Source organism: Corylus avellana, chromosome ca6, assembly GCF_901000735.1.
Source record: "Corylus avellana chromosome ca6, CavTom2PMs-1.0".
In the NCBI taxonomy this organism is placed as follows: Eukaryota; Viridiplantae; Streptophyta; class Magnoliopsida; order Fagales; family Betulaceae; genus Corylus; species Corylus avellana.
The window spans coordinates 2,091,947-2,118,270 of NC_081546.1; the positions used below are offsets into that span (position 1 = coordinate 2,091,947).

At 33.9% G+C, this 26,324-nt stretch overlaps 2 protein-coding genes across 2 annotated transcripts; both read right to left on the reverse strand.

Moving 5' to 3' along the window:
• Positions 1-244: 244 nt before the first annotated feature.
• On the reverse strand, positions 245-3,796 carry LOC132183940 (glycine-rich cell wall structural protein 1.0-like). Its single transcript, XM_059597409.1, has 2 exons — positions 3,779-3,796; positions 245-616 (listed from the first exon to the last, which is right to left on the reverse strand). Exons 1-2 carry the CDS (start codon positions 3,794-3,796, stop codon positions 245-247), a joined length of 390 nt encoding a protein of 129 aa, XP_059453392.1.
• Positions 3,797-15,941: 12,145 nt separating this feature from the next.
• LOC132184568 (uncharacterized) lies at positions 15,942-19,794 on the reverse strand. Its single transcript, XM_059598247.1, has 6 exons — positions 19,335-19,794; positions 17,527-17,653; positions 16,891-17,030; positions 16,684-16,746; positions 16,514-16,582; positions 15,942-16,354 (listed from the first exon to the last, which is right to left on the reverse strand). The coding sequence occupies exons 1-6, from the start codon at positions 19,533-19,535 to the stop codon at positions 16,283-16,285; spliced, it is 672 nt and encodes a 223-aa protein (XP_059454230.1). The 5' UTR covers positions 19,536-19,794; the 3' UTR covers positions 15,942-16,282.
• Between the last annotated feature and the right edge of the window lie 6,530 nt (positions 19,795-26,324).

Here is a 26,324-nt window from a genome sequence, read left to right on the forward strand (position 1 = left end):
ATTACTCTAATCATTCAAATATGACAATGGAACTGTAGTAGTGCATTGTCGTTGTTAGGAAAGATCCATAGGAAGATGGACTCCACAACCCCTCCCTCCTCTCATGTGCGAATTTACCAACTTCCTCTGTCACCTCACCACCACCACCTTCTTCCCCTGCTCCGTCGAATTCTTCAACTACGCCTACTCAGACTACTGACACCCCAGCGCCTTCATCCCCTTCAACCCCTTCACCTCTAGCTCCTCAGTCTCCTCCACCGCCAGCCCCTGCTGCTCCTCCTCCATCCCCACCAGCTTCACCCCCACCGGTATTAACACCACCTCCAACCTCACTGCCACCTTCTCCGCCAACCACCATCAACTTCACCACCGCCATCGCTACCAGCATGACCCCCACCATCTGCCCCTTTGCCAGATCACCCCCTCCAGTTTTATCTTCGCTACCACCACCACTAGGAGGCTCTCCTCCGCAAGCATCCCTTACACCTCCGGTGGCATCCCCACCTCCCCCTCGAGCCATTCCACCAACTGCATCTTTACCTCCTCCACCCAATGATCCAGCACCGCCTTCCTCCAATCTAGATCTGGGAAATTCTGGGAAATTTTTACGATCTCTCTGGAATTTAAATTAATTTTAAAATTAAATTAATAAAAAAAAATTAATATTTTAATAAGGTGAAACGGTGCGTTTTGAATTTGACTAACGGCTGTTAAAAATTTTTGACGGCATGGATTTTATTGTCATTTCCATTAACCCAGGGAGTAAATTTTCGAAAAAAAAAACCCAGGGAATTTTTAAAAAAGGCGCGTTTACCTAAGGATTTTATATACAATTTCCCTATTTGAAAAGCCAAAAGCTTCTCACCAAATTATATATTTGTTTGATCTTTGATAACCAGAAGTGACATACTGTCATTGTTTATTTTATTTATTAGCTTGTGGTGGGCAGGTAAAGAAAATATAATGAAAATAAAATAAAATAGATATACTATATTTCATGAATTAAATCAAATTTCACACATTTTAATGGTGTATATGCTATTACATTATTTAAAAAATTTAAACTTATGGCACTGAGAACACTGTTAACTAAATACACAAAATTTAATATAAATTATGAAATAATGGAGAGAGGAATGTATGAGGAGGCTTTTATGTGAGTGATTTAGAAAAGTTGGTAAAGAAAGTGAAAGTGAGGTAAGTAGTGGGACGAATTGGTTGGTTTGTAAAAGGTTTTTGAATAATTTATTAAACTATCATTGTAATCATAAGTTTTTATGTGTTTAATTAAGAAAGTTGATAGGGAGGAATGCATTTCCAGGAATTAAAAATGACAAAGACTATTTATTAAAGGATTATTTAAGGGTCTCTTTATTAATTATGAGTAACGAAGTAGTAAATATTGTGCATATTATGTAATGATTTGCCAAATATTAAATGATTTGCCATATCAATGATGCATACAAGCACAGAAGGAATTAGGGACGGGACTTGACGGACCGTCTATAACTTTTAATTGGTTCATTTATATTATTAATAATTTTGCATACTTTATGACTTTTTGAATAAGGCTAAAGGAAAATTTTCAAAATTGGGAGCCCCGACCCTGCTGTTGCATCCCTGCGTGAAGGCGAAAGCAGCATATGCTAAAACAAGTTGCCAATATATATATTTTTTTCTTCCCCCTATTTTATTTCGAAGGAGAAAACTTTTTGTTATGTATACAAGACTGTAAGAAAGAAAATCAGAAAATGTTCAAGGCAAGTGAAATGTTATTTAAGCTCGATATATATATTTTTAAATATCTTAAAATTTAATATAATAAAAATAATTGATCAGTTTTTTTAAAAAAGTTTCTATACTCCCATTTCTTTGCACTACATTTATAATTCCACACATGGAATTTTGAAGGTGAGGAACTCTTGACCAATTGTTTTTGTGTGTGTCTCTCTCTTTTAATCAAATAGGGAAAAATGTTACATGGAAATAAAAAAATTAAGACGGCTGGGTTGGACTCTCCAACAACATATTCAAATGGAAATACAATGTAGAAGTTAAGAGCAATAAATATGAAATTGGTCAAAAAATGGCTCCGTCCTTGATATCTTGGGCAAAAAGCCAAGCCGCATAATGTGGTTTCTGAAGCAAGCCAAAAAGCTAACCCACTTGAAAGGGGATTCAAATCCCATGCAATTCCTAGGAAAATTTCAATTTCTGAAATTTCAGATCCAAGTCATTTATTTTTATTTAAGAATCATTATCATGCCACGTGTCCTACTACTAATAAAATAATAAAATAATGATGATTATTAATATTATTAAAAATTTATTATTATTTTATTAGTAGTTGAACACGTGGCAAGATAATGGCTCTTGGATGAAAATGGATGGCCTAGATCTGAAATTTCAGAAACTAAAATTTCCTTAGGAATTTCAAGTGATCCAGATCCCTGGAAAGGTACAACAACTACATAAAAGAAGTTGAATGAGAGACACTGTCATTTTTTGACCTAGAGCCGTTGAATATAAAAATTTGGCAAAATATATAGTGACATGTGGAAGGTGACATTTTAAGCCCAAAAAACTTATCTATTTAATTAGGGATGTTCGAATAGTGACATTTAGTAAATGTTCTTAAGTATAATGACTAGAATAAAAATTATGAACATTTAAACAGTAAAAAAAGTCAACTCGAATTACAAAGTCTCCACAATAAACAAAAGTCGCCACCGTGGCCGACCCCGCCACTGTGCTCATGTTGGAGATCGAGATCAGTGCTGAAACGTATAGATTGGATTTGGGTAGCATATTCTTCCATAGAACAACTAGTAAAAGCAGTATATTCTAGCAACACAAACTTCGTACGTCGACATCCTTATTCTCTTTCCAACTCCTGCACAATTACGTGATCTTTCATTCTTTGTCTTCCGTTTACAGATCGATTCGCATGATTGATGCATGTATTTACAGATTACAAACATCATGGAAATTTCTTTCTTTCTTTCTTACTTTCCCCTTCACTCCCCTTTGAGATTTCGTGACAGAATTTCTTTTGTCGATGATATGGGAAATTAATGGTTTTTTTTTCCTGTTTCTTTTAAGAATTCTTTCCGCCTCTGCTTTAGTTAGTGTCACATGATCAAGTGCAATCCCCGACAACCAAAAAGAAAATGAGGTGGAAGCAAAAGAATGTTGACATTTGGGAGTAGAATATATTTCATAGCAGAAATGCATGATCAATATACTAAAAACAAGATACTTTCCAGCGTTTTAAACAAATTTAAATATTAGTACGTGTGAAAATATCTCCAAATCTTATAAAGTTCCTCGCTAGGCTTAAAAAAAAAAAGTAGAGGAAAAAAAAAAAAACGAATTTAATTGGTATTAAATCCATGATTACATAAAGAATTACTCCATCATGAGCTTTTACTATCATCTTTTGTCATCGACCCTCTGTAGAAGAAGCTTGGACAATAGCACAATTAATAAAGATAATTAAATTATGGTACTTTTTCTTTACCATTTTATTAATGTCTATTAATTAAATGAAATGAGCTTCCCTACTCGGACCGATATCCCCTACAATTGAGGATCCCGGGATGTAATTTGGGGCATGTAGAACCCTTCTGTCCGGACAAAGGCTCTTTAGTATCCGAACAAATTTGCTCAGACAGTGAGCTTCCTACTCGAGCATTGAGCTCTCTTTTATGTTGTTGCTACAATTTTTATATTCTTCCTACGCAAATTTATAATTGAATATTTCCAAAAATTAGCATACCTCATGGATGTTGGCCATTGCCAATAATGGATTGTACATTCCAAAATCAAGTGGGACAGAGATTCCTAGCCTAAGAAAAAGGTGACAACTTTCATCAAAGGAAGATCGAATGACTGATTAAGCAAGCATCAGAAGAATGATCAGGCCACAAGGAAAAATAAAAATAAAATAAAATTAAAAGAATCTATAAAATAATGAGAAGAATTCACGCGAGAATCCTTGTCAGTTCACTGAATAAGAATTACAGAAATTCCAACAAATTGGGGGGAGAATCACCAGATTGTTGGATGCCATTGGAGAAATTCTCAGGGGGCCCTACCTAGTGGAAGTCTACTACCCCCATTTTCTCACGTGCCTTACGTGTGATCGACCTTCCCTTGCCAACTTCCTACAATGGTGGGGTCCCCATTCCCCAAAGGATTTGGATATGGTGCAATACTAATTAAGGTATTTCATTGGGTACGTGTATAGTTCATTTAAATAAACAGTTCAAACGATGAAATAATATTAAAAAAAAAAAAGTGAGTTATGCAACTATTGATCAGCAGGCGAACCATCCAAAAGGATTGGACAATATTGGGGTGGCCGAACCTTCTAAATGGGTAGATTTATCACACAAGTGAAGCTACTTTCTTGTATTTATTGTTACAATTTGAGCCGTTCATTTTAAATAAATGAAAAAAAGAAAAAAAAAAGAAAAAAAAAAGGAGGTTATCCAAAGTATTGCACCGCAAATCGCAATAGAAATGGATAACGAAAACTATTTGTGCATCATATCCGCAGTGCTGGTGTCCTACAAGTGTAACAGGTAGAATCCAAGTGTTGGAAATGTCGGGGAAATTGGCGTGCAAACTCAGGCACCATTACGATATCAAGGTTCCCAAAGTTAGGGGTCTTTGTCAGTGGGAATCTGTCATGGCCTCCTCTTTCAGACACTATAATAATTGATGCTGATGACATAATCATGGAACATGATTTTCTGTAAAGTTTTTAAGTTTTCTATCCAGGAATATGATTAATCGTGCTTTGTTAGACGTTTCTACGTAAGCCCACTTGAACATTTTTTTTCTTGTTTTTTTGTGGGCTATCATAATGAATAGGAAGCCATGGAGGCTAGCTAGTGATGCCATTTTGGTGACAACAAGAAGCTTTTTTCCGACGAGGTCCACTAAGGTTGTCACTAGGCACTTGAAAATTGAAATATGAAATTTTTGTGGCATGTTTTGGATCATGACGTACGTGCATGATTGATACAAGTCGAAAAGGATCTGCTCTTGTCACGCTTATTGATTAGCTGGCCACATATGAATGCACCAATCCCTTAATGGCTATAATATTGTCTAATTTGGTCGGAGTCTTAGTGAGCATTACCGTCTGAAAATGATTGGGCAAGATGAGAACTAGCTATGGCGTCAAAGCCATGGTTCCTGCGCCTCTCTGAGTGTGTGTTGTGTACTCCGGCATATGTTCTTGAGAGAGATGATCATGTGTTGAACTTGTAGAGGGAACACTCAATATTTTTCCACGATTCTTTTACGGAACTAGGATTTGAGTTTTTGTCTAAAAGGATCTGTTAAAGTATAAATGAGCGGCTAAGCTTAATTTTAAGAGAAAACTTGAAAAATGGGGAGCCGTGGGCCACGACCCTCTAACCGACACTTAGTTTGGTCCCTCGTGCTGACGTGCTTATATGAATGTTTAAAAGTAGAGGGAAAAAAAAATCAACCAATATATAATACTCTACTGTTTTGAAGTCAAGCTTAATTAATTTGTAGATCGAATAAGCTTCTAATCAACCAATATACAATACTCTACTGTTTTCTTTGTTCTTTGTTTGTTTTTTGGGTTAATGGCGTAACCATGAATAAACTTTCGGAAAGCGGGTCTCTCCATGCCCATTTGGTTAGTCCAAACAGGCCCATTTATTTCAAGTCCAATAGGACGATTGAACCTAGCCATGTCCAAGTGGATGGACGCATAAGCAATAGAGAGATGCCGTCATGTTCATAGTATTCGGATCACTGCTACCTAGACTCCTAACGTCTTTTTATTCTGGAATATAAGAGATGTTTATATAATGAAGTAGGAGTCACAGAATCAAATCAGTTATCCTATGGACCCCCCGTTCCCCCCACCTCTCCTAACAAACCAAGCATTAGAAAACACTCCATAAAGAGGTACGCATCATTCTAGCCAAACACTTTTCTTTTAGAATTTCCTTTAACTCATTAATTACATTCTTCAACTAATTATATTAACTTAAGTATCGGAGTAACTCCCAGTAGTTCTTAGTGGGACACTTTGTGATGGACTATCCTTTTTCTTTACATGTTCTTTCGATTCAGGATTTGCGTGCAACCAACTGTATTCTTCTACCAAATCTACTTCCTCCTTAAAATCTTATTCTTAACTCTTAAGTAAGTACGTTTGTAAAGAAAATAAGACATGTATGTCGACATAATCATCTAAGTAAAACAAATAGGAAAAATAAAATAAAATCATCTGAGTAAGACAATGTCACTAAGTTTTCATCACCTTTTTATTTCCTCCAAAAAAAAAAAAAAAAATTCATATTCAATAGTATGTTGAATACGGCTCCGATGACACATATTTGCACATTATATGTACTTAATTTGCGTTTTATATCTTGTGCACACAAAAAGCAAGAACCCGCTCTCTAAACGCAAAACAACCCTTAAATTCAACAAGGGGTTTTTAAACTTTCCGCCACGTCCTAAAGAGATTTAACTCTCTTGCATTAAGAAAGTGGAACAAATAATTTGGTTGTATATGAACACCATTATGCAACCTAACCCAACCAATAGCTTTTAGATATATATATATATATGGATGAAGAACTTTTTGGAACATTAAAACCTTATATATAATTAAACATAGTGGAGTAGTACTAGAACCAATTATATATATATAATATATTTATAAATTGTAAATTGCTTTTTAGGCCATATATATATTGTAGGGCCAGAAAGGAAGAGAGGCTTCCAAAATTTGCAACATGCGGTCCGAATCTGACGCACTAGCTAGGAGAGAAAAATAAATGCAATGGTAAATTGACAGCAGTGGGGAGGGAATTAAGAGTTGTTTGGGATTGTGTTTGAGGGGTAAAAGTGTTTTTAACACTTAAAAAGCTCGTTTGAAGAAAAAAAAATGTTTGTTTGGTAAAAAAAGTTAAAAGCGATTTTAAGGGTCCAAAAAGATTAAAAACAACCAAAAAACACTTTTGGCAAAAGCTTAAAAATAAAACTTTTGCCCAAAAACTTTTTTTGACTTAAAAGCTCTATTTCTCAAATATAATCTCAAATAAACTCTTAACCAGTGCCACTAGATAATGAAGCCTGAGAAATTGCTTCTGATTTATTTTAATAGGAATGGCAGCAAAGTCTAAGGTTTTGATGCCTGAAACCAAAATCTTTTTCTTTTTTTTAATAATTTTTTTGAAGAATCTTCTTGCAAATATGCTCTTAATTGGATGTGAATAGTAGCAAGTCGGTGCTTAATGGGGCTGCATATCTGCAAAGGTAGCCAAAGATTTGCCATGTCCACGTCTACAGTAAACAAGTGGAGCTTTTATTTTCGGGTCGAGGTGGATTTCAAGTTCTCACACAAAACAAATAATATGCTAAAATATGTCCGGGGTGGAAAAGATTCAAAATTGAGTAATATTATATATTATATTTTTATTCCACAATACTAATTAATGCTGTAATTACAATTAACCTATGAATTTTTTATTTTTTTCTTTAACAATGATTGGTTTCAATAATTAATTGGAACCGTCATGTTTGTGTTGTTGTCTAACATTTCTCTTCAAAATTACCTTCAATTAAAACCTTTTTCTCAAATATTCCTCTCGTCTACGAATAAAAATCAATTCTAATTTTGATTCCATATATAAATTATTTTGAATAAATTATCGAATACTTTTAATTTATGTCTATTTAAAAGGTATATGGTGTGTGTGTCACACTTTAATAATTAAAAGAGTCCTACAAGGTCACCCTATAGTTGGAGGTAGTTGACATTGTCGATCAAGTTGGGGAAGAAAAGCTGCCATGAATTCCTGTATCAGGACATCCATGGAGGTAGAATTTCAACTAGAACTAGCTAGTAGCACAAAAATGATTCCCACATTAGATTTGGGGGAATTCTAATCTCTATAGATGGTCCACTCTGGATAAACATAACCTATGGCTATGTTTGGCAATAGAATGGACTTGGGAAGTGGATCAGCACTGTAGCAGATTTAATTAATGTGAGAGAAAAAAGTAAGAATGTTTTGTTTAAAAAAATGAAAAATTTTGTTTTGTAGTAATTTTTTTTTATTTGAATTGTAATAAAAAAATAATTGATTTAATGTAAAAAGTAAGAATGTTGGGATTTATTTTAAGAGAAAAAGTGTAAAAAAAAATTTTGGGTAAAATTTTCACTTGTATTTTAAAAAGATTAACAAAGTATATTATGTGGCATCTGTACGTCTTTAGAGCACGTTATTTTTATACAAATTTTAAAGACAAATATCAATCTAATAGACAAAATTAAAAGAATTTATTTGAACCCAATTCGAAGAAAATTGTCCATCATGCATGTACAATTGGGTAGATGCTGTAGAGATAAACGTCATGCATGTGTGTTAACCATCTAGTGTTAGATGCGAAATTCCTTTTTATAATGCCAATATTGGAATTTGGGGAGGCTGCAGCTCCATTAAGCCTATGAATCTTTTGCTTTACTTCAAAATGAGATACCCATATTTACATCATTAGATTCATATCAGGTAGCTTTGTGACGACTTAGAAAGAGAATAGATGCATATATGTCTCATTACAATTATGATATATATATATATATGCTTGGCTCACAACGCCAAGAATGTTCCAAAGAGTGACATGAGATGAATACGATGAATCTTTCCACCATCACAACTAGACCCATTGACATACAAATTATGTCGTCACCATTGAGTATACGCATGTCAGCGGTTAATAAAACATATATAATTGAGCCAAAGATTATAAACTTAATTTTTCAGATTGGTTGGTGTCCCGACACTCTAAAATATTAATCTCCCTAAGAATGGGTTCATTAGATCCTTAAATTACCAAGCAATTTGAGAAGCCCCACAAACTTTAAAACATTTTAATTTGGACTCCTGAACTTTTAATGGTAATCTATTTGAACCATTCCATCAAATTTTAAACGTTAAAAGTGAGATAATAACATTTATACCTTTAACTTTTTTATAAAATTTCAAATTAAAAAATAATAAATAATAAAGTAAAAAATAAATCATGGATATTTTGGTCTTTTTATAGGTAAATTAGGGAAGTTAATAGTTAAATCTGATGGAGTGGTTCAAATTGACTGCAATTGAAAGTTTAGGCGTTCAAATTGAGAAGTTTTGAAGTTTAAGGGACTTCTGAAATTAATAATTCATGGGTCTAAAATAAAGTTACCCAAAAAAAAAAAAACTTACACAAAATGTCGAATTTTAAATATTAATCATGCAACTTTACTGATTTTCTCTTTCACTTATTTGCCTTTTCGATGATAGCTATGATCATTCAGTTGAATGTTTGACTGCAATAAGCTCTGTCGTCCTACTAAGCAGATATGGGTGAAAACCGATCGTCCAAAGCAGGAAGAATAGCTGTAAAGCTACTGCATACAAAGCCAAACAGAGAATGAATTTGCAAAATGGTTGGACGGGAATGGCCACAGTCCTTTCTCCTCCATTTCTCCTTTATCTTTTCTTCCATCAATTGCAGAACTTTTTCGAAACAATCTGGTAGGGCTAACTTCTCATATTATAACGTTACAGTGTGGGACTGAAACTCCATTAGCCAATGTATGAGGAAAAAGAACACATCCAAAAAGATGCCTTAATTGACTACTAAGAAATATCCAAACTTTAACCAAATTAAATTATCTCCTTTCATTAATATCAGAACAACACCTAGTTATTGGCCTTCTTTTCTTTTTTTTCTGTAATTCAACTCTGAAAAAGCATAATAGACAAGGGAAGCCATAAAAGACAACTGGTAGTGGCTGATTCATTGGAAAATAAAGGCAGCCCACATTGTGGAATCTAGATTGAATCTTTGACTAGAAGAATTCTCAAGTAAAATGACATCATGTCACTCAATTATGGAGAGTTTGCCAAGGTCACGACAATGGATCAGCAATGATAATGGTGGAGAAGAAGCAATTCTAGGTGGCAAGGGTTTCATAATGCGTGCCTACGAAGGCAAGCATGCAGTAGTCTTGGCCAACATGCACCTCAACTTTTCATGGTTGAAACTTGAGAGGGAGGGGGGGAGAGAGCTTAAGGAAGATAAAAAGAAACTAATTGATAAAGCAATCACCAGGCGTTACGTCTTCAAACTTTGGATACGTCTTAGAAAATTCACAATGAACTCTTTCTTCTAAAAGCAACAAAATTCGGTAAAATTGCAGTTTAATCTTAAAAATCGTGTACTCTTAAAAATGTCTACCTTTGTTTAGGAAATACAAATTTTTCTATGTTTTCAAACCAGCATTTGTCTAAAACGATACAATTTTCATAATTTTGTTTAGAAAACGTGAGATTAGAGATGTCTAATTATTTGTTCTTATCCCCAACCACCTCAGAATGGGTCCCCCACCTTAAAAGTGGGAGTTTGTGGGAAAGGCATAGGCCCAATTAACAAACATGGAGGACCAGAAACAAAAAGACTTTCGGTGATAAAACTAAAGTCCATAAAATCACTAGTTATAATTTTCTTCTCACTGGGCCTAGTGGGCTCAAAAACTTATTATCGTGTCTACACTTTCCACGTTAAACTCCCCCAAATATAGGTCCAATTTTTAGCAATATTTCGCCCATGCCTGTGTAAATGACATGTCCCTTTCTTTTCTTTTTTTTTTTTTTCTTTCTTTTTTTTTTTTCTTCTTTTTACAGTGATAGCATGTGCTTTTTGTCCATTTTTCGGATTTTTTTATTATTATTATTTGCTTTTGTTCCATGTTGTTCGGAATAAAAAACAATGCACACACATCTTAAATTTCGATGGAAAAAAAAAAAAAAAATTTAGAATGTCGTCAACTGTTTGAGTTAGACAACCTCGGCTAGGGAAAAAAAATTTATATGATAGCTAGATAACACAAGGATTTGGTGTAACTTAATTAAAATGAAAATGCTATGAGTCCTTACAAACTCACATAAAATTTTCATTCTATGAAAATGATTGTCACATGAATTGCTAGTTGGTAAACATAATAAGTATTATATAAACTGTTACATGACAATTCATATTTTAGTTGCTTACATCAGTTTGCAAAGGACTGTAAAAGCTATAATAACTCTAATAATAGTTTAATTAAAAATGTAGTACATTTTTTCATCATTTTCTTTGTTCGACCACAAAAAAAAAAAAAAAAAAGTTTTCATCTAACATTATCGAAGATAATGCTTGCTTTAATGTTGGAGTGTGCGCAAACATCCAATTGATTGTTCTTCTCTTGCGTAAATCACCCTTTGTGGACTCAATTATAAAACCCGACGCCTTGGTGAAAGTGGTGGTGGTGGATATGAGTATTTAGGAGAGGGTGGAGGACTAGGTGGTGGGGGTGAGTAAAAGTAGAACCATGCCGGTGGCCGGGGAAGTCGCGGAGGTGGCGGATTAAACTTCGACACAAGCGGTGGCGACGGAGATGATTGTTTTGGTGAAATAGAAGGTTGCGAATGTTGAGGAAAGTATGGAGGTGGGGGCGAGTAGAAATAAAACCATGCTGGTGAGAGTGGTGGTGGACTCCTCTGGCGGTGGTGGTGGCGGTGGTGGTGGTGGTGGGGATTGCCATAGTGTGGGGATTGAGGAGTAGAAATGTGACATGGGCTGGGGTTGGGGTTGGGGTATGAATAAAGAAGCTTACATGAATTGAAAAGAAACAACAGTAGAAGTAACACATTCATGGTATTTGGTAGCTTGGAGCAATGGCTAACTTGGTGGTTGTAGGCTTCTTGAAGCCAATTTATAGGCCAAGAAGACTGAAGTAAGTTTATAGGGAAGTGAATTATGGTGTTTTGTCAACAAAGAAGACAACCTTGTGGAAAAGGTTTCCAAATTTTTTTATGATTCCTGCGAATCCAACAACCTCCAACTTTTTGGGCATGCAGGTGCCGCTCACTTTTTGGTCTCATATCTTTCCTTTTGGCCAGGCGGGAATTAAGGCTATCTCTGTCGGTGTTTTTATTTGTTTACTTTCTGCTCAAAATAAATAAATTAATGAATAAATAACTTGAGACCCAAAATATTTCTTTATAAATATGTTTTCTTATTTTTTTGGGCAGGATTATTTTGACAAAAGATGGCATTATAGACATATTGTGAATGTGCGCATCTTCTATTTGTCGATCCACGAAAGTCATAGGATGATAGGAGCATTGTTTTTGTCGTTATAAGAAAGTCATATATATTAGCTCCAAATGGAGATTGTAAGGTATCTTATGGTTGACCAACTTACTGAACAACTATATTATTATATTAATAAAATCCAAGAAAAATATTTGAGTAGGTTTTACTACTTTTATTACAATTTTCTTATAACTTGTTATGATCGTTTATAATTGGTGAAATGATTATCAATTCAATAATTATCAATTACTCAATAGTAATTTTAGAAGTCATATCATTCAGTGACTTATAATATTACTCAATCAAAATAATGTCTTAAAATTGAATTATTCATTTTACTTATAATTTATGTATTGATAATTCTATCTCAAAATGGGCCTTCACTCCCTCTAAGCCCATCTATCTGGGCTATGTCAATTGTTACAATTGGATTTTACACTCTCCGTTTGAATGCATATAAAATTTGTAAGATTTTTTCTAATTCCCCAAAAGAAATTTTTTTTAATGCAAATCTCCCCTCCCTTTTTTTATATTTTAAATTTATTTTCTTTTTAATATATATAAATATATTAATCTGATATGGCAAAAATGCTGACTTGGCATTGACAAACCTTACTAAATTGGATGGAAAACAAATAGAAGGACCCAATTGCAATCACGAACAACTTAATGGTTTTAAAATTAAGATTGAAAAATTCAGGAAGCAAATTGTAAAAGCACTTACTCATAATTTTTTTTTTGTATACTTACCGTAATATTATCCCACTTGATCATAATCATCAATCAATACAGCCTAGTAGTGCATCTCATTTGCTATTTTCAACTTTATTTAGGGCCTGTTTGGGATTGTAATTGAGGGGCTTAAAAGTACTTTTAACACTCAAAAAGCCCGTTTGAAGAAAAAAATATTCATTTGATAAAAAAATTAAAAGCGCTTTTAAGTGTTCAAAAAACCTAAAAATAGCCAAAACGTACTTTTAACAAAAGCTTAAAAATGAAGCTTTTGCCTAAATTTTTTTTGTACTTAAAAATTCTATTTCTCAAACGCAATCTCAAACATACTCTTTATACGAATTCCTATAGACAAACATATAAGCAATTGTAGAACGGAAATAGTTTATGTGCTGTCATTTTTTCAACTGTTCAAATTTAATTTTACTATTTATTTTTCTCATTAAAAAAAAAAAAACTTGAAATTAAAGGTAATTTGGCTAATGCCTTTAATGATAGATTGCGTGTGACCACACCAAAATAATGCAACCCATTGTTTAAGTTATAATTAATGTCTTAATGGAATGGTAGCTAACAGCTGAAACCAATTGGATGCAAAGTGCGTATAAAGCAGAGCCACGTGGTCCCACAACCATTTACGGTGTTTTGTCAATAAAAATAAAATCCCTGAAAAAAGGTGTTCAAATTTCAAAAGACGACACTGCCTCTCTCCCACTCCACAACAAACCCCAACCTCCCAACTTTTTGGGCGTGCAGCGTTGCTTTCCAGTCTTTTTCTTTCTTTTTTCCTGGCGGGGAATTCAGATTTGAACGGCGGGAAAAATGCAAAATCCGTTATTTTATTTTTTACCTATTTACAATTAAACCCTTTGGGTTATAAAAATTTGGCTGGAAACTTTTTTTGGTAGGCAAAAATCATAAACAGTCCTGGTTTGTACTCAACTTTTTTTTTTAAAAAAAAAAGAAATAATTGTCTTTTTAGATACATATCAATTTAATAGACATTATGTGCCCATCACATATTTACATTTCATTTTTGGTAAAGTCTATGACATGTTTGGGCCAGAATCTCTCATATATCTTAAATGATAAATATTTTGCCTACTTTTATTTAGGGGCGGGCAAAAACCTACCGTCTCGACCATTTCCTAACCTGTCTCTAACCCCGCATGGGTTAGATGGGAGAAAAGTCAAAATAGGAGGTAAAAATTCCAATTCCAACCTAAGAATTATTCAAAACAACATCGTACATATGCCAAACATTAAAATCCACCTTTGACATTTTAGAGACAATAAGAAAAAAAAGCGGAAAGCCTATTTCCTAAGTTTCATCGTTGATTACGACAATTTTAGACCATAATCCTAGAAGCTTTGAATAACTAACTCCTTGAGTGCTCCTGCAAAGCTTGTATTCTCTACAAATTTAAGTTATAATAAGAGGTGAAAAATGTTGACCAGTGAGAAGCAACGACCCTGTTATGAGGAAAGCATCAATTGTTTAACACTATCCTCTTCTTCTTCTTTTTTTTTTGTTTTTTTGTTTTTTTTTTTTTGTAAAGTCTACTTAACCCTTTTAAACTACTACTCTAATGACAATTTACTCTCAAACTATCAATTGCGACAATTTACCCTAAAAACTACCAAAACAATGACAATGCACCCCTAATTTTAACAAAATGACGAAACTACCCTTACTAAAATAAAAACATTGTCAAAAATTTAAAAGTATTTTTTGTCTTATTGAAAATTTTATAACGATAATTTCAACATTTTGCTAGCATTAGAAAATACATTTTTATTATTTTGATAGTTTAGATATAAAGGGGTTAAGTAAACTTTATTTATTTATTTATTTTCTATTACTTTACCCCTTGGGTTGTTGGAGAGGGCGGGGTGAGATAGATAAATATAATTAAAGAAGTGGGTCCCTTTTTGATGCTAAAAAATCTGCCGATATTGACTTCGTAGGATGTATTATGTATAGAATAATATGGATCTTATCTTGCCCTACAATGCAAGCAATAAATTAATACTTTGCAGCATCACGTCAAATTCAATTCTGTCCGTATACCCCTTCTCAACAAGCCATTCAAACCCTCTCAGACAATAATGATAATAATAAAGAGTAGTCACGTGGATAATATTTTTTTTAAAACTAAATTTTAAAAAATTCAATTCGGTCTGCTTAATTCATATTTATCTTTAAAACATACATTTTTAAATATATGTGTCGGAATAGTCATTCCTTCTTGAAGCAATCGTTCACTAGTTCAAAGTTCCCCATTTAAGCAAGTAAAAGTAGTAAAATTATTAACACTAAGGGCATGTTTGCCAATTGCGTCGGCATCCAAAAACTTTAAAAGTGCTTTTAATATATAAAAAGTTAACCCAATCAAAAATCAATTTGATTTAAAAAAAAAATAACACATTTTGCTCTAAATAAGCTCAAAACTACATCAGGAGAAAGCTTGAAAATAAAGCTTTTTTTATAGACAAATGTTTTATTTTCCAACGCAATCGCAAACAGGCTCTAAATGACATAAGCAACATGCAAATAATCCCCGGTAGATAATACCTAATGAGATTTCAAGGGAATGGTAGCAACCATGTAGGAATCAAGAGATATGGACATAGCTCAATAACGTTGAGCCATAGTCCCCAAAGACAGACCACACCTCATGGAACAAAGGTTTCTAATTCAAATTTTCACACCTCCTTTCCGTCCTATAGTGCTGACATGTAAATATATATAACATTGAGCCATGAATTTCACTAATAACACAAGGCAAACAGAAAACAAGGAAGCAGGACCCATGTGATGGGATCCGAATCCACAATAATATGGATAGAGATTGGCAACAATTTTGGCAAATTCGAATTGCTAGTAATTCGAACCACAAATGTAAAAGAGCCCTACATAAAACCCACCAGACCAAGCAGCAAATGATATATCATGGGGCTCCTTATGGTAGAAGAAATTCAAATTTAGCACCACTTTGAATGACCAATAAATCAAAGGATGCAAAGTAATAACAAATATATACATTTTAAAACCCCACTTCCTCAAGTCAGCAGTACATTCAACCGAGTTTGGAAAGAAAGCCACAAGGGACTTCTTTAAAGGTCTGATCACGACCTTACATATATCTACATAACTACACTACCAAAAAGAAAGAAAGAAAGTAAGAACCTCTATAACTCAGAACAAAGTAATACTACCCTAGTAACCGAAACCGATAGACATAAACAAGCCACAGATAAATATGTTACAGAAATCACTGCAGAGGGAAGTGGACATTTAGGTACCAGTATCAGTTAGCAGAGACAACCAAATGCAAAGATCTCTTCATTTCTCTCCAGGTCATTTGCACACAGTCTTCAATCTCTTTGCAGCCTGAACAAATCCCAAAATGACCTGCAACTCGTCCATTTGCTTCACCACCAGAAAAGAAAAGAAAAGAAAAGAAAAAATGGATTTTCATTTTTCATAACAGAATAATGCTATCTAGTATTAAAAAGCTGCTGAACCTAAACAATGTAAGTGTAACACCTAGCAGTCCAATATGTTAGCAGCAACCAGTTTTGCAAGTACCTGTGACATGAAATGCCTCTGAACAACATCAACTAGTTGTTCTTTTGATGGGTTGGGGATAGCATCCACCTAGCAATTCAATATGTTAGTACACACCAAAAAAAAGAAAGAAAGTGACTCAATGCTGGCAACAGACCAATAATTAACTTTCTCCTATTAGAAAAACTCACAAGGTTAAAGTGTCGCCAATATCTCCACAAAGCAGCCATCTCCAGTTTGCTTAAGTCAACCCTCTGGCAAAGAAGATGTTTTAGTAGTAAATAAGTTTAATAGTAAACCCCAAAAACGTTAAACACCTTTTACCGCATAAAAGCTAGATAGCCTTAAGATAGGAGAATAGGAAAGGGTAAACAGAAAAATAGTACAGGCTTACATACCATGGACCCACGAGGAGTAGAAACAGATCCCTTAGACTGCGAGTCACATGAGAGAGATCTGCTCATAGTCCTATGAGATGACACGGATGATTTGTGCATTCTATGCCTCGATCTGTGGGACTTTTGGGTGTCATCAGATCCTGGGAAATCAGAAATAGCAGTACCACAATCAAAAAGTGTTGCGGGTCCAATAAAAAGATAAAGAAATAAGACAACGAAGCTTTTGAGAATAGTAAAAGTAAAAGTTGAAGACAGAATGGATCCTATGTACCAACCTCAATCACTTTTCTCTAGAAAACATTCTGTTCCAAACCCACGATTACAGAGGCCCAAGAAAATAACAAGTAGATTATCAAAAGATCACAGGCATGCATTCAATATGAGCAATGGCATTCAGTATTTGATATTACACCCAGTAAAATATAGCTTCACTAGATCATGAATCTATATTCAGACTACCATTCAAAAGAAATTATTCTTCAGATTCCATATCAACACATGAAGAAGAAAATCAAGGTTTTGCAAAACCTATGCTCTACTAATCTCTGTAACTTTCCAAACAAGTCTCGAGTGTCATGTAACAAAATTTGGTGACAGCAGCACACTAATCATATAGAATTCGTTATCGAAACTCACCCATATCTGAACCATTCCATGGCATGTGCTCAAATTCAAGGTCATCATCTTCCTCATTACCGGTAGGAGCTTCAATCACGCTCAGGGCATTCCTCTGTAGCTTTACTTCTATGCCATTTGTGAGAACCTGCAAATTGCACAATCAAGTACCATTGTCAAGACCAAAATAAATGCCTCATGTCAGAATGTATGACAAGAACAAAAAAGAAACCCAGAAAACTAGCAGCGCACAGGAAGAAAATAAAAAGTGCAAGAAAGGATCAATCCAATTCAAATCAAATAAAAAAAGTTGCATTTCAATTCAGAATTTAAAAAAAAATCAAGGAATTTGAAGAAAAATTGCAATTATTAATAGCATCTTACACCTAATCATTTCAAACCCACATATTAAATTAATAATAAGGCTTAAAAGCACTCCATGAATTTCATCCATAGAAAAATGATGTACCTTTCATAGTTAATTAAAGCCATTTAAACTAAGAACTGAAATCTAAATCCTTCCCTGCAAATGCTTCCGTCAAATTAAACATCAATTAAGTTCTATTCCGGTACACTAGCAGAGCCCCCCTGATTTCAAAACTTTTTTTTTAATTTTAGGATTAAGATCAAGTAAAACAGGGTCCAAGAAAAGAATTGAAGAATCAAAAATAAGAGCTTATAGATATTGACGACAAGAATTAAAATGGGAGAAAAAAGTAGTTGATCAAAAAGGTGGCCAGCCAGCTTAACCATTGAAATGATAACATGCGAAACGAAGTTAACCACAGTAATCCAAAACACTCTCTCGATTTCAACTGGGCACAGTAAAATGAACAGTAAATTCAATGCGGACTGCATTTCAAGGAATTTAAACCAAAAAAAAAAAAAAAAAAATCCAATTAAAATTGCATATCTTAGAGGAAAAGAAACACAACTTCAATTCACCACAACACAATTGCGTTTAAAAAATGACATTATCCACTAAATATAGAAGTATATCAGAAAACAACAGGAGTATCTTTCAAAAAAAAATAATAATAAACATAGAATTATTTCCAGTATAAACAACTTCAATAACTGCTGAGCATATGAACCTCAAGATAAACATACAATTATTTCAAGCAATTCAATCACACCATCAAAAGCAAATACCAACATCCAAGAAAAGAAAAAAGAACCGGTTAAGTGTAAATCATTTTCAGTCCAAGCAATCCTAACAATCCGAGAAAGATCCTTCCCCATAAGCCAATCATGCAAAACTGCTAATCAACCCAAATTTAACGGAAAAATATCAAGGCTTGCACTAAGATAAAATTGGAAAGTAAAATCTAAGAAATGTACACCCAAAAAATTTAAAAGCCATACCGATAACGCAATTCGAAACCACACATATAGAAAACTTATCAGATCACCAGATCCATTGATAAAACCAAGCATGCAATCAAAACCCTTATCCAAAATCTAAAATTTGAAAGTATTTATCCTCACAGATCATCTTAAAACTCACAAAAATTAGAAATTTTGTATCAAAAACTACATGCTGGAACAGACAAAAAATGCACTAATGTCCGCACAATGGTGAATTCAAACTGGAAGGCTATCAATGAACAGAGTCAATGAAGCATACAAGCAACCAGCATTACCAAATAACATTGTTAAAAAACAAAATGACCCACATTGCTGACACAATTCCAATCAAATGTCCCAAAACACAAAATTCAAAGACCAAATTTGCAAACGAAACACATTACAAACCAAAATTTAGACCCGGAAAACCCAAAATAAACCCAACCCATTCCCCGAAAACTCAAATTGACCAAGCCAATTACCAGCCAATGCCACCCGCCTAGCCCAACGGCCTTCTTGACCACACCTTGAAGACCCACAAGCACCGATTTGGTCCGATTATTCCCGGTCACCACAACCTTGGTGTGACGAGGCAGCACCGAGAGCTCCTCTTCGCTACTGTCTCCACAGCTCTGCAACTGCGAAAACCCGCCATTGATCGAACTCTCAACCGCCTCGAGCATTTCCGGTCGGACTCAGTGAGTTTAGCGAGCGACAAACTCCGTGAAAACTCGAGAATCAGAGCTCGAAACCATACATATTAGAAAGATCCTGTAGTGCTCATCACGTATTCGTGGGTTTCGGAGGCAAAAGCGAGAGAAACGGAAGAGAAATTTGGGTTTTTCCGGAGAGAAAAAACACAGAGTTAGAGAGAGAGAGGGAGAGAGAAAGCAGAGAGTGTTTTGTGTGTGTTTGTGAGAGAGAGAAGAGAGAGAGAGAGGGTGAGAGTGACTGGTATCGTTTATTGGTGTGTTGCTATGAATCCCGGAGACGCGAAACAGGCTAATGGGAGAGCGCCACGTCTCGAAGAAAAGAAAGCTCGTTAATCATGCACTTCGAGGGCGCTTAGGTTGCGGCATGACGCTTCATACCACTAGCGGTTTGGGTTTTGGGGGGGGGGCTTTTACTGGAGGTTGACCGTTTGACTAGTTAGGAGCATAGTTGGCGAAATGACCACTATGCCATTGTCTCTGTTTTCAACTGCAATTAGGCAACCTGCAACGTGTGGTTTCAAATTTTTTGGAATCATAAAAGGTTTCTTTTTAAAATTTTTATTTTCTGTTTCTTCTTTTTATTTTCTTTTTTTTTTTTACACGTCTACGAAAAAGGAAAAGAATGAGATGAATTCGAATTAGTGATTTCTGTTTCATTAGACGTGACATCAGCCGATTGAATTATCTCTTGAAAACTTTATTTTTTATCTTTTAAAAATAGTTAAAACACAAAATACCTTAAAAAATATTAACACGCTAATTTCTTAATTAAATCATTTAAAATACCTTTAAAAATATTAACACGTTAATTTCTTAATTAAATTATTTAAGTTGATCTTAAAATAGTGTTTTTTGTAATTTTTTTTTCGTTGGGGCTTATTGAATATTTATATATCTTATATAAGCAATGGGAGGGAGGGGTCTTCTTCTTGAATTAAGGTCCCTTGCATAAAATTACAGACACCTACAAATTACATGGCTATTAGCGTACATGTGGCCTGATTAGGCTTAGTAAATAAATAATTGAAGACCAATAAACACTAACACATCAACCTATATTCAATGTTTGCTTAATCAACCGAAAATCATGTTTCATAAAGCGATGAACATGTAAAAAAAAATAGGGATGTGAATATGAAGGGGAGTACCGTAATTTACAGCATATCTCTCTCTCTCTCTCTCTAAATCTTAAATTAATCTTAAAGTTAACAGCATATATCTTCTTTTGATATTTTAGTTAACATAAATAAAACATAACATTGAAGAGAAGTGGCTGGTTGGTAATTTAGCCTAGGAAGGCACAAAAAAACAAATTAAGGAAAGTGTAAAGTAACGTAGAGGGGAACGTAACGGACACCCGACATTCATCCAACGGCCCCACGTGTAGTGAGGCTCTACCTGCCGTCGGTGTTGTCTTATCCAACATGGGATACCCATACCTCCCTCCAAAAACAAAAAATTTAATTAAATTTTTTTTTGTTCACGCACAATTTTCCCGCCACATCCGAGCAACATTAGCCGTGGATCTTGGCTGAGCAGCATGACTGCCGTCGAATCATTCTGGCGTCAGTGTAGCCGTTGGATTCTGGATATCCTTAGCAGCAGCTACAGTGGTCGTAGGAAAAGCAGACATGTTCACACAACATGTGTAATGATCATAAAGTTGAAAGAGGGGGTGGACCTTTTGGACTCCTCGGCATAAAGCGAAAGGATAGGGACGAAAACATAAATTAAAAAAACAAAAAAAAGAACGAATGGTGGAGTGTATCTGGTGGACAGCACAGTAAAATGATGGTGATCCACCAGTTCATCTCAGCCGTTGATCAGTGGATAATTCTTGATGAGGCAGCGCTGTCAGTGATCTGAAACGTGGACCACCCTAGTCTATGGAGGCAGCGGAGCACAGTTACATTGGCTATAAAAGTATGGAAAAGTAATAGTAATGCATTTAATCAAACAGTATTAATTATTTGGTGTTTGTAGGCTTAAGTTTGACTAAAGTCTGCAGTGTGTGGTGGTATTCTAGGCTTGTTTTTTCAGCTAATTGTGTAATGTGTATCACCGTCTTTGTCTTTACATGGGGATTAGAGAAAGAGGACCTTTAGTCCTCGATTCCTTGTGTGTTACGTTACTGACATGATAGAGATTTTCAACAAATCAGAATGTTATGTGCTTAATTTTTTATTTTTAATGTAACAATCACGCTGAACTTTTCTATAATTTTTTATTTTTAATGTAACAATCACGCTGAACTTTTCTAATTTTACTGTGGGATAAAAATGTAATTTTTTCGTTAATCTTCAACAATTTAATTGTAAAAATTTATAATAATTTTGGACAGTAAATATGAAAGAACGTTCATAAAACTTACTTATCCAAGTATTGAACAGCTCATGTACCCAAATGGGTGCGTGAGTCTCATAAAAACTTTTATATTTAGTGTCAAAATTTGTAGCAATTCAAACAAAAAAATTGCCAAAAATTCGAATCCCATTGGCTACTGCCTTTGCTCAGCTGCTTTATATTGCTAGCAATTTTTGTTTTATATTCCACTTTTTAATTTAAATAGAGCATCTGACATGCCTTTTTAAAAAATGTATTTAAGAATTAGATAGTTTAAAGATAAATGTTGGTTTAATAGATTATTATTATTTAAAAAATAAAAAATAAAAAAAAATAAATCCAACCCAATTTCTCCTTATAAGTATATTTAGAGAAATGCTAAACATCTTAAATTTTTGTTCCAATTTCGGCTTACATGCTGTAATTTAATTAACGGTCAAGATTGAATTTCTCAAAATCTCTCTTCATTTTTTCTCTCCTATTAAAAGCTTGTAAAAGTAAGTCAACTTTAAGATTCAATCTTGATCGTTGATTAAACTACAGCATACATGCTGTTATTAAAATAACAGCATGTAAGCCAGATCCGATTCTTCCAAATAATGTGGAATCCGAATCCCCTCCAATTGAGAAGAAATTGGAGATTATCCAGTTGTTAATCGTGACCCTTCATTTTAAATTCAATAGTATATAAAATCATTTAAACCTTGGTAAAACAAAAGCCAGCATTTAATGTCCCGGTTATACAAAAGCAACTGGTATTTTATAGACCATTAAATTTAAAATGAAGGGCCACGATTAACAATTGAAAAATCTTCAATTTTTCCTCAATTGGAAGGGATCTCAATTCAATAATGTGTCACCATCCAATGAGTTAGTGATACATTTTCCAAAATAATAAATCTTATGAAATAATGACACATCATTTGATAACCAACTTTTGAAAAAAAAAATTTAAAATGTGTAGCTCTTCTCATGTATTTATGGCGAGTAGCTAAGCACGTGTTTGTACTGAAATGAATGTAATCCAAATTAATACAAGTGTGTATGCCGTGGTAGCAAAGACATAGAATCTTACAGTAACTGGAGAAGGTTGAAGATAGGAGAGAAGTACGAGCCCGAGCCCCTGAAATGGAGTGGGTGGCTAAAGCAGACAAGCCATGGGGCTCCACCATGCAACCACTTTGTCGCCCCTACTTATTCTGTTTGTTTATGTGGTTTGGAAATATTTGTTGCAGATAATTAAAAACAAACATCCTCAGTAATTTATTTGTCCATATTATTAGTAATTTGAATAATAAATATAAAAAAGTTTTTATAAATCTCATTAGTCCGAACACTACTTAGGTAGAACTCACCTACTTTTTAGGCAAATAGACCTTATAGAAGCTTTCATATATTTATTATCTAAATAGTTATCAATTCGAACAACAGTAAAGGTACTCACATCTCTCGTTGAAAACAATCAGAGATTAATCGATTAGTTGTAGTGTAGGAATAAAATGGTAATACATTACAACTAACCGATCCCTGTTCGTCTCACAACTGATTCATTGCCATTGGCCAATGTTATTTATGATGTTTTTATTTAGGTCAAAGGTTGATTGGAAAAATATAGTCAAATGAATAATGTAGGAAAATTTGTTTGTTTCACCAATTCTTCTTCGTCCTTTCATTTTCTTTCTCTCTTTTTTTTGACTAGTTGTTATTAATAGATTTGCTGGTTACTTTTGTGGATGACATGAGTGTCAAGTGGGTGCGTTCTTGATTGGGATTAGCCCTTGCTTTATCCTTAAAAAGAAAGACATGGGAGTTAAGTGGACATTTCAATTGAAAACAAATTAGTTACGTCGGGGGTAAGTTTGGAAGTGATCTAGTAACACCAATGACCTCCCATATATACTAAGAATAAAAACATTTAGAACAAAGTTAGAAACGATAGATTATGATTGAGTGTCATCTATCTCATTTATCGTTCGACAGTTATTTATGGGCTTTAACTGATAATTCGAGTTGTTTCTCTTTCAATAATAGAGTTTATCTCTCATTGGCTCACTGGCCGACCTTGACAAATTAAAAAAAGAAACAATAGTCAGTAATTTGAGTTACAAAATAAGATAAAACTTAGAAAACTTTTTTCATTGCTTACCCTATTGGGCTGGAGTTAGAAATTTCATGTAGGAAGTAACAATGAGTATGGGCGGTAGAATGCACAGGAAGAAATGATTATTACATTAAACATTTACGTCTAGTTTAACCACAGTAATTGTATACAAAATTTACCCTTAAGTAATCATAGTTGGGTTTTACTTTGTCACTTTTTTTATTTTACTAAACCTAGTTTACACCTATTTATTATTATTATTTTTAAGTGAACTCTCACATGTTTGATAATGGTTTTGAAAAGTGATTTTTTAATATGTTTAGATATATTATAAAAGTGAAAAATATTTTTTTGTAAAGTCTACATTTAAAAATTGTTTTCTGTTTTGATTATCGATTTTGTAATTTAGTAAGAGGGCCAGAAGAAAAACTAGAGGAAGAATATCAATACAATTTTTAAACATTGGTAGAATTAATAAATTAAATAACAAGTGACCTTTTGTGTTTTCGTTAAGCTTATAAACATAAACAATTAATTTTGTAATAATTTAATACTCTAACTGTTTTCTTTTTTCGTTTTTTTTATAAGCTAGCTAATTGCTTCACCTAACCTCTAATTAACTCAAAGAATATTCAACCAAGTAACTCTTGCATCACTTGAATGGACGGTCATCAAGAAAGTATTTGCTTCGTGTTTGTTAATACGTTTTGTATAATTTTTTTTTTTTTTTGAAAAAGTATTTTGATATGAGATAAATATATTTTATAAATGTTTTAATATTTTTATTATTATTTTTTTTTTTAAAAAAAAGGAAATTTTTGTTACTTCCAGACAAAGCCGTAGCTCGTAGTATATTCCGTAGTATATTGTTGGGCCATATTAAAATATCCTCTCAACAGTCTTTATTTTGGCGGGAGAGACACGATCCATGTGGGGGCCACGAAAGCGGACGAAAATCCTGAGTTTTGTATGTGGACCATGGTTTGTTGGTCATTATGTAATAGAAAAAGCCAATTTGCTGTATCCTTGGGAAGACAGTGGTCAGTGGTCATCTCCCTCTTTCCTTCCTTCTTTATTTTATTATTATTATTTTTTTATTTTATTTTATTAAGGTGTAACACGGATACTCTGTTCCACATGAATAGTTCTCAAAATATCGATCCAACAATTTATTATTATTTTTATGAATACAATTTTCTTTTAAATTATATTGAAATAATTTATTATACTTTTTAACATAAATCAAGAATCAGTATTCATAATAGGCTTTTTAGATCTGGTGCAATAAGCAGTTCATGTGAAAGCTTTTTCGAACATAAGTTTGAACCCAATTTATTCAAACAGACTGACTCTCATATAAGGTTATCCTATTCCACAGGATCCCATCACAAGATTGGCTAACACTGCCTGAACTAGAGGGTAATTGGGAGGGGATTCTACTTTCTAGAAGTTGGATATGGAAGAGACAAATCATATGGGTAAGGGGGACATTCATGTTTGGAGATTGACTTCCAAAGCAAAAGTTGGGCAAATAACATTGGACCGAGGATGTTTTTATTATTCTCTAGTGAGTGCTGGTAGTTGGAGATTTAATATATCTATCTAAGAGAAATACAGAATTGGTAAATAGATCCCTTTATATTTTATCTGTATCCAATATGCTTGTACGATGTAATTAAATACTACTCTCTCTCTCTGCCTCCTATTTCAAAGGCCAATAAAGTAGGTTACAAATATCAATTCTGAAGGGGATGCTCCGAAGGTGACTAAATCCAATTTTAGATGCTTCTGTCCGCCCGAGAAAAAAAAAACACACACACACACACAATGCAACCCGTATGCTAAAATGACCTCACAAAATTTGGCCCAGTGGGCCTCATTTATAATCATTCTAAGCCCCCCACCATTATACATTCTCTCCTAACTGAATACTTTTACTTTCATGAGTGGATGTCATTTACTATCCCACTGATACACTCTTTTCCTTTTTAATGATTCTTAATATTAAAAAAAAAAAAAAAAAAACCTAAGATTTCAAACGTTTTATGGACAAGGGAATCTTAATCTTCAATCATCTTGATCTCAGATTCTCATCTATCTATGGGAAAATAAAATAATGTAGTACGATCAGAAGTGGAACTACAATTTACGTGCGTGTGTGTGTGTGTGTTGGGGTGGGGAGGTTTATCAAAATACTTATCCAATGGAAAGTTATTTAGAGGTGTAACATTGACAAAAATAACATGTTGTACAATTTGAACCTAAATCTAAATTTAGAATCTAGTATTGTTATACAGCACTAAAGAGGAAAAAAA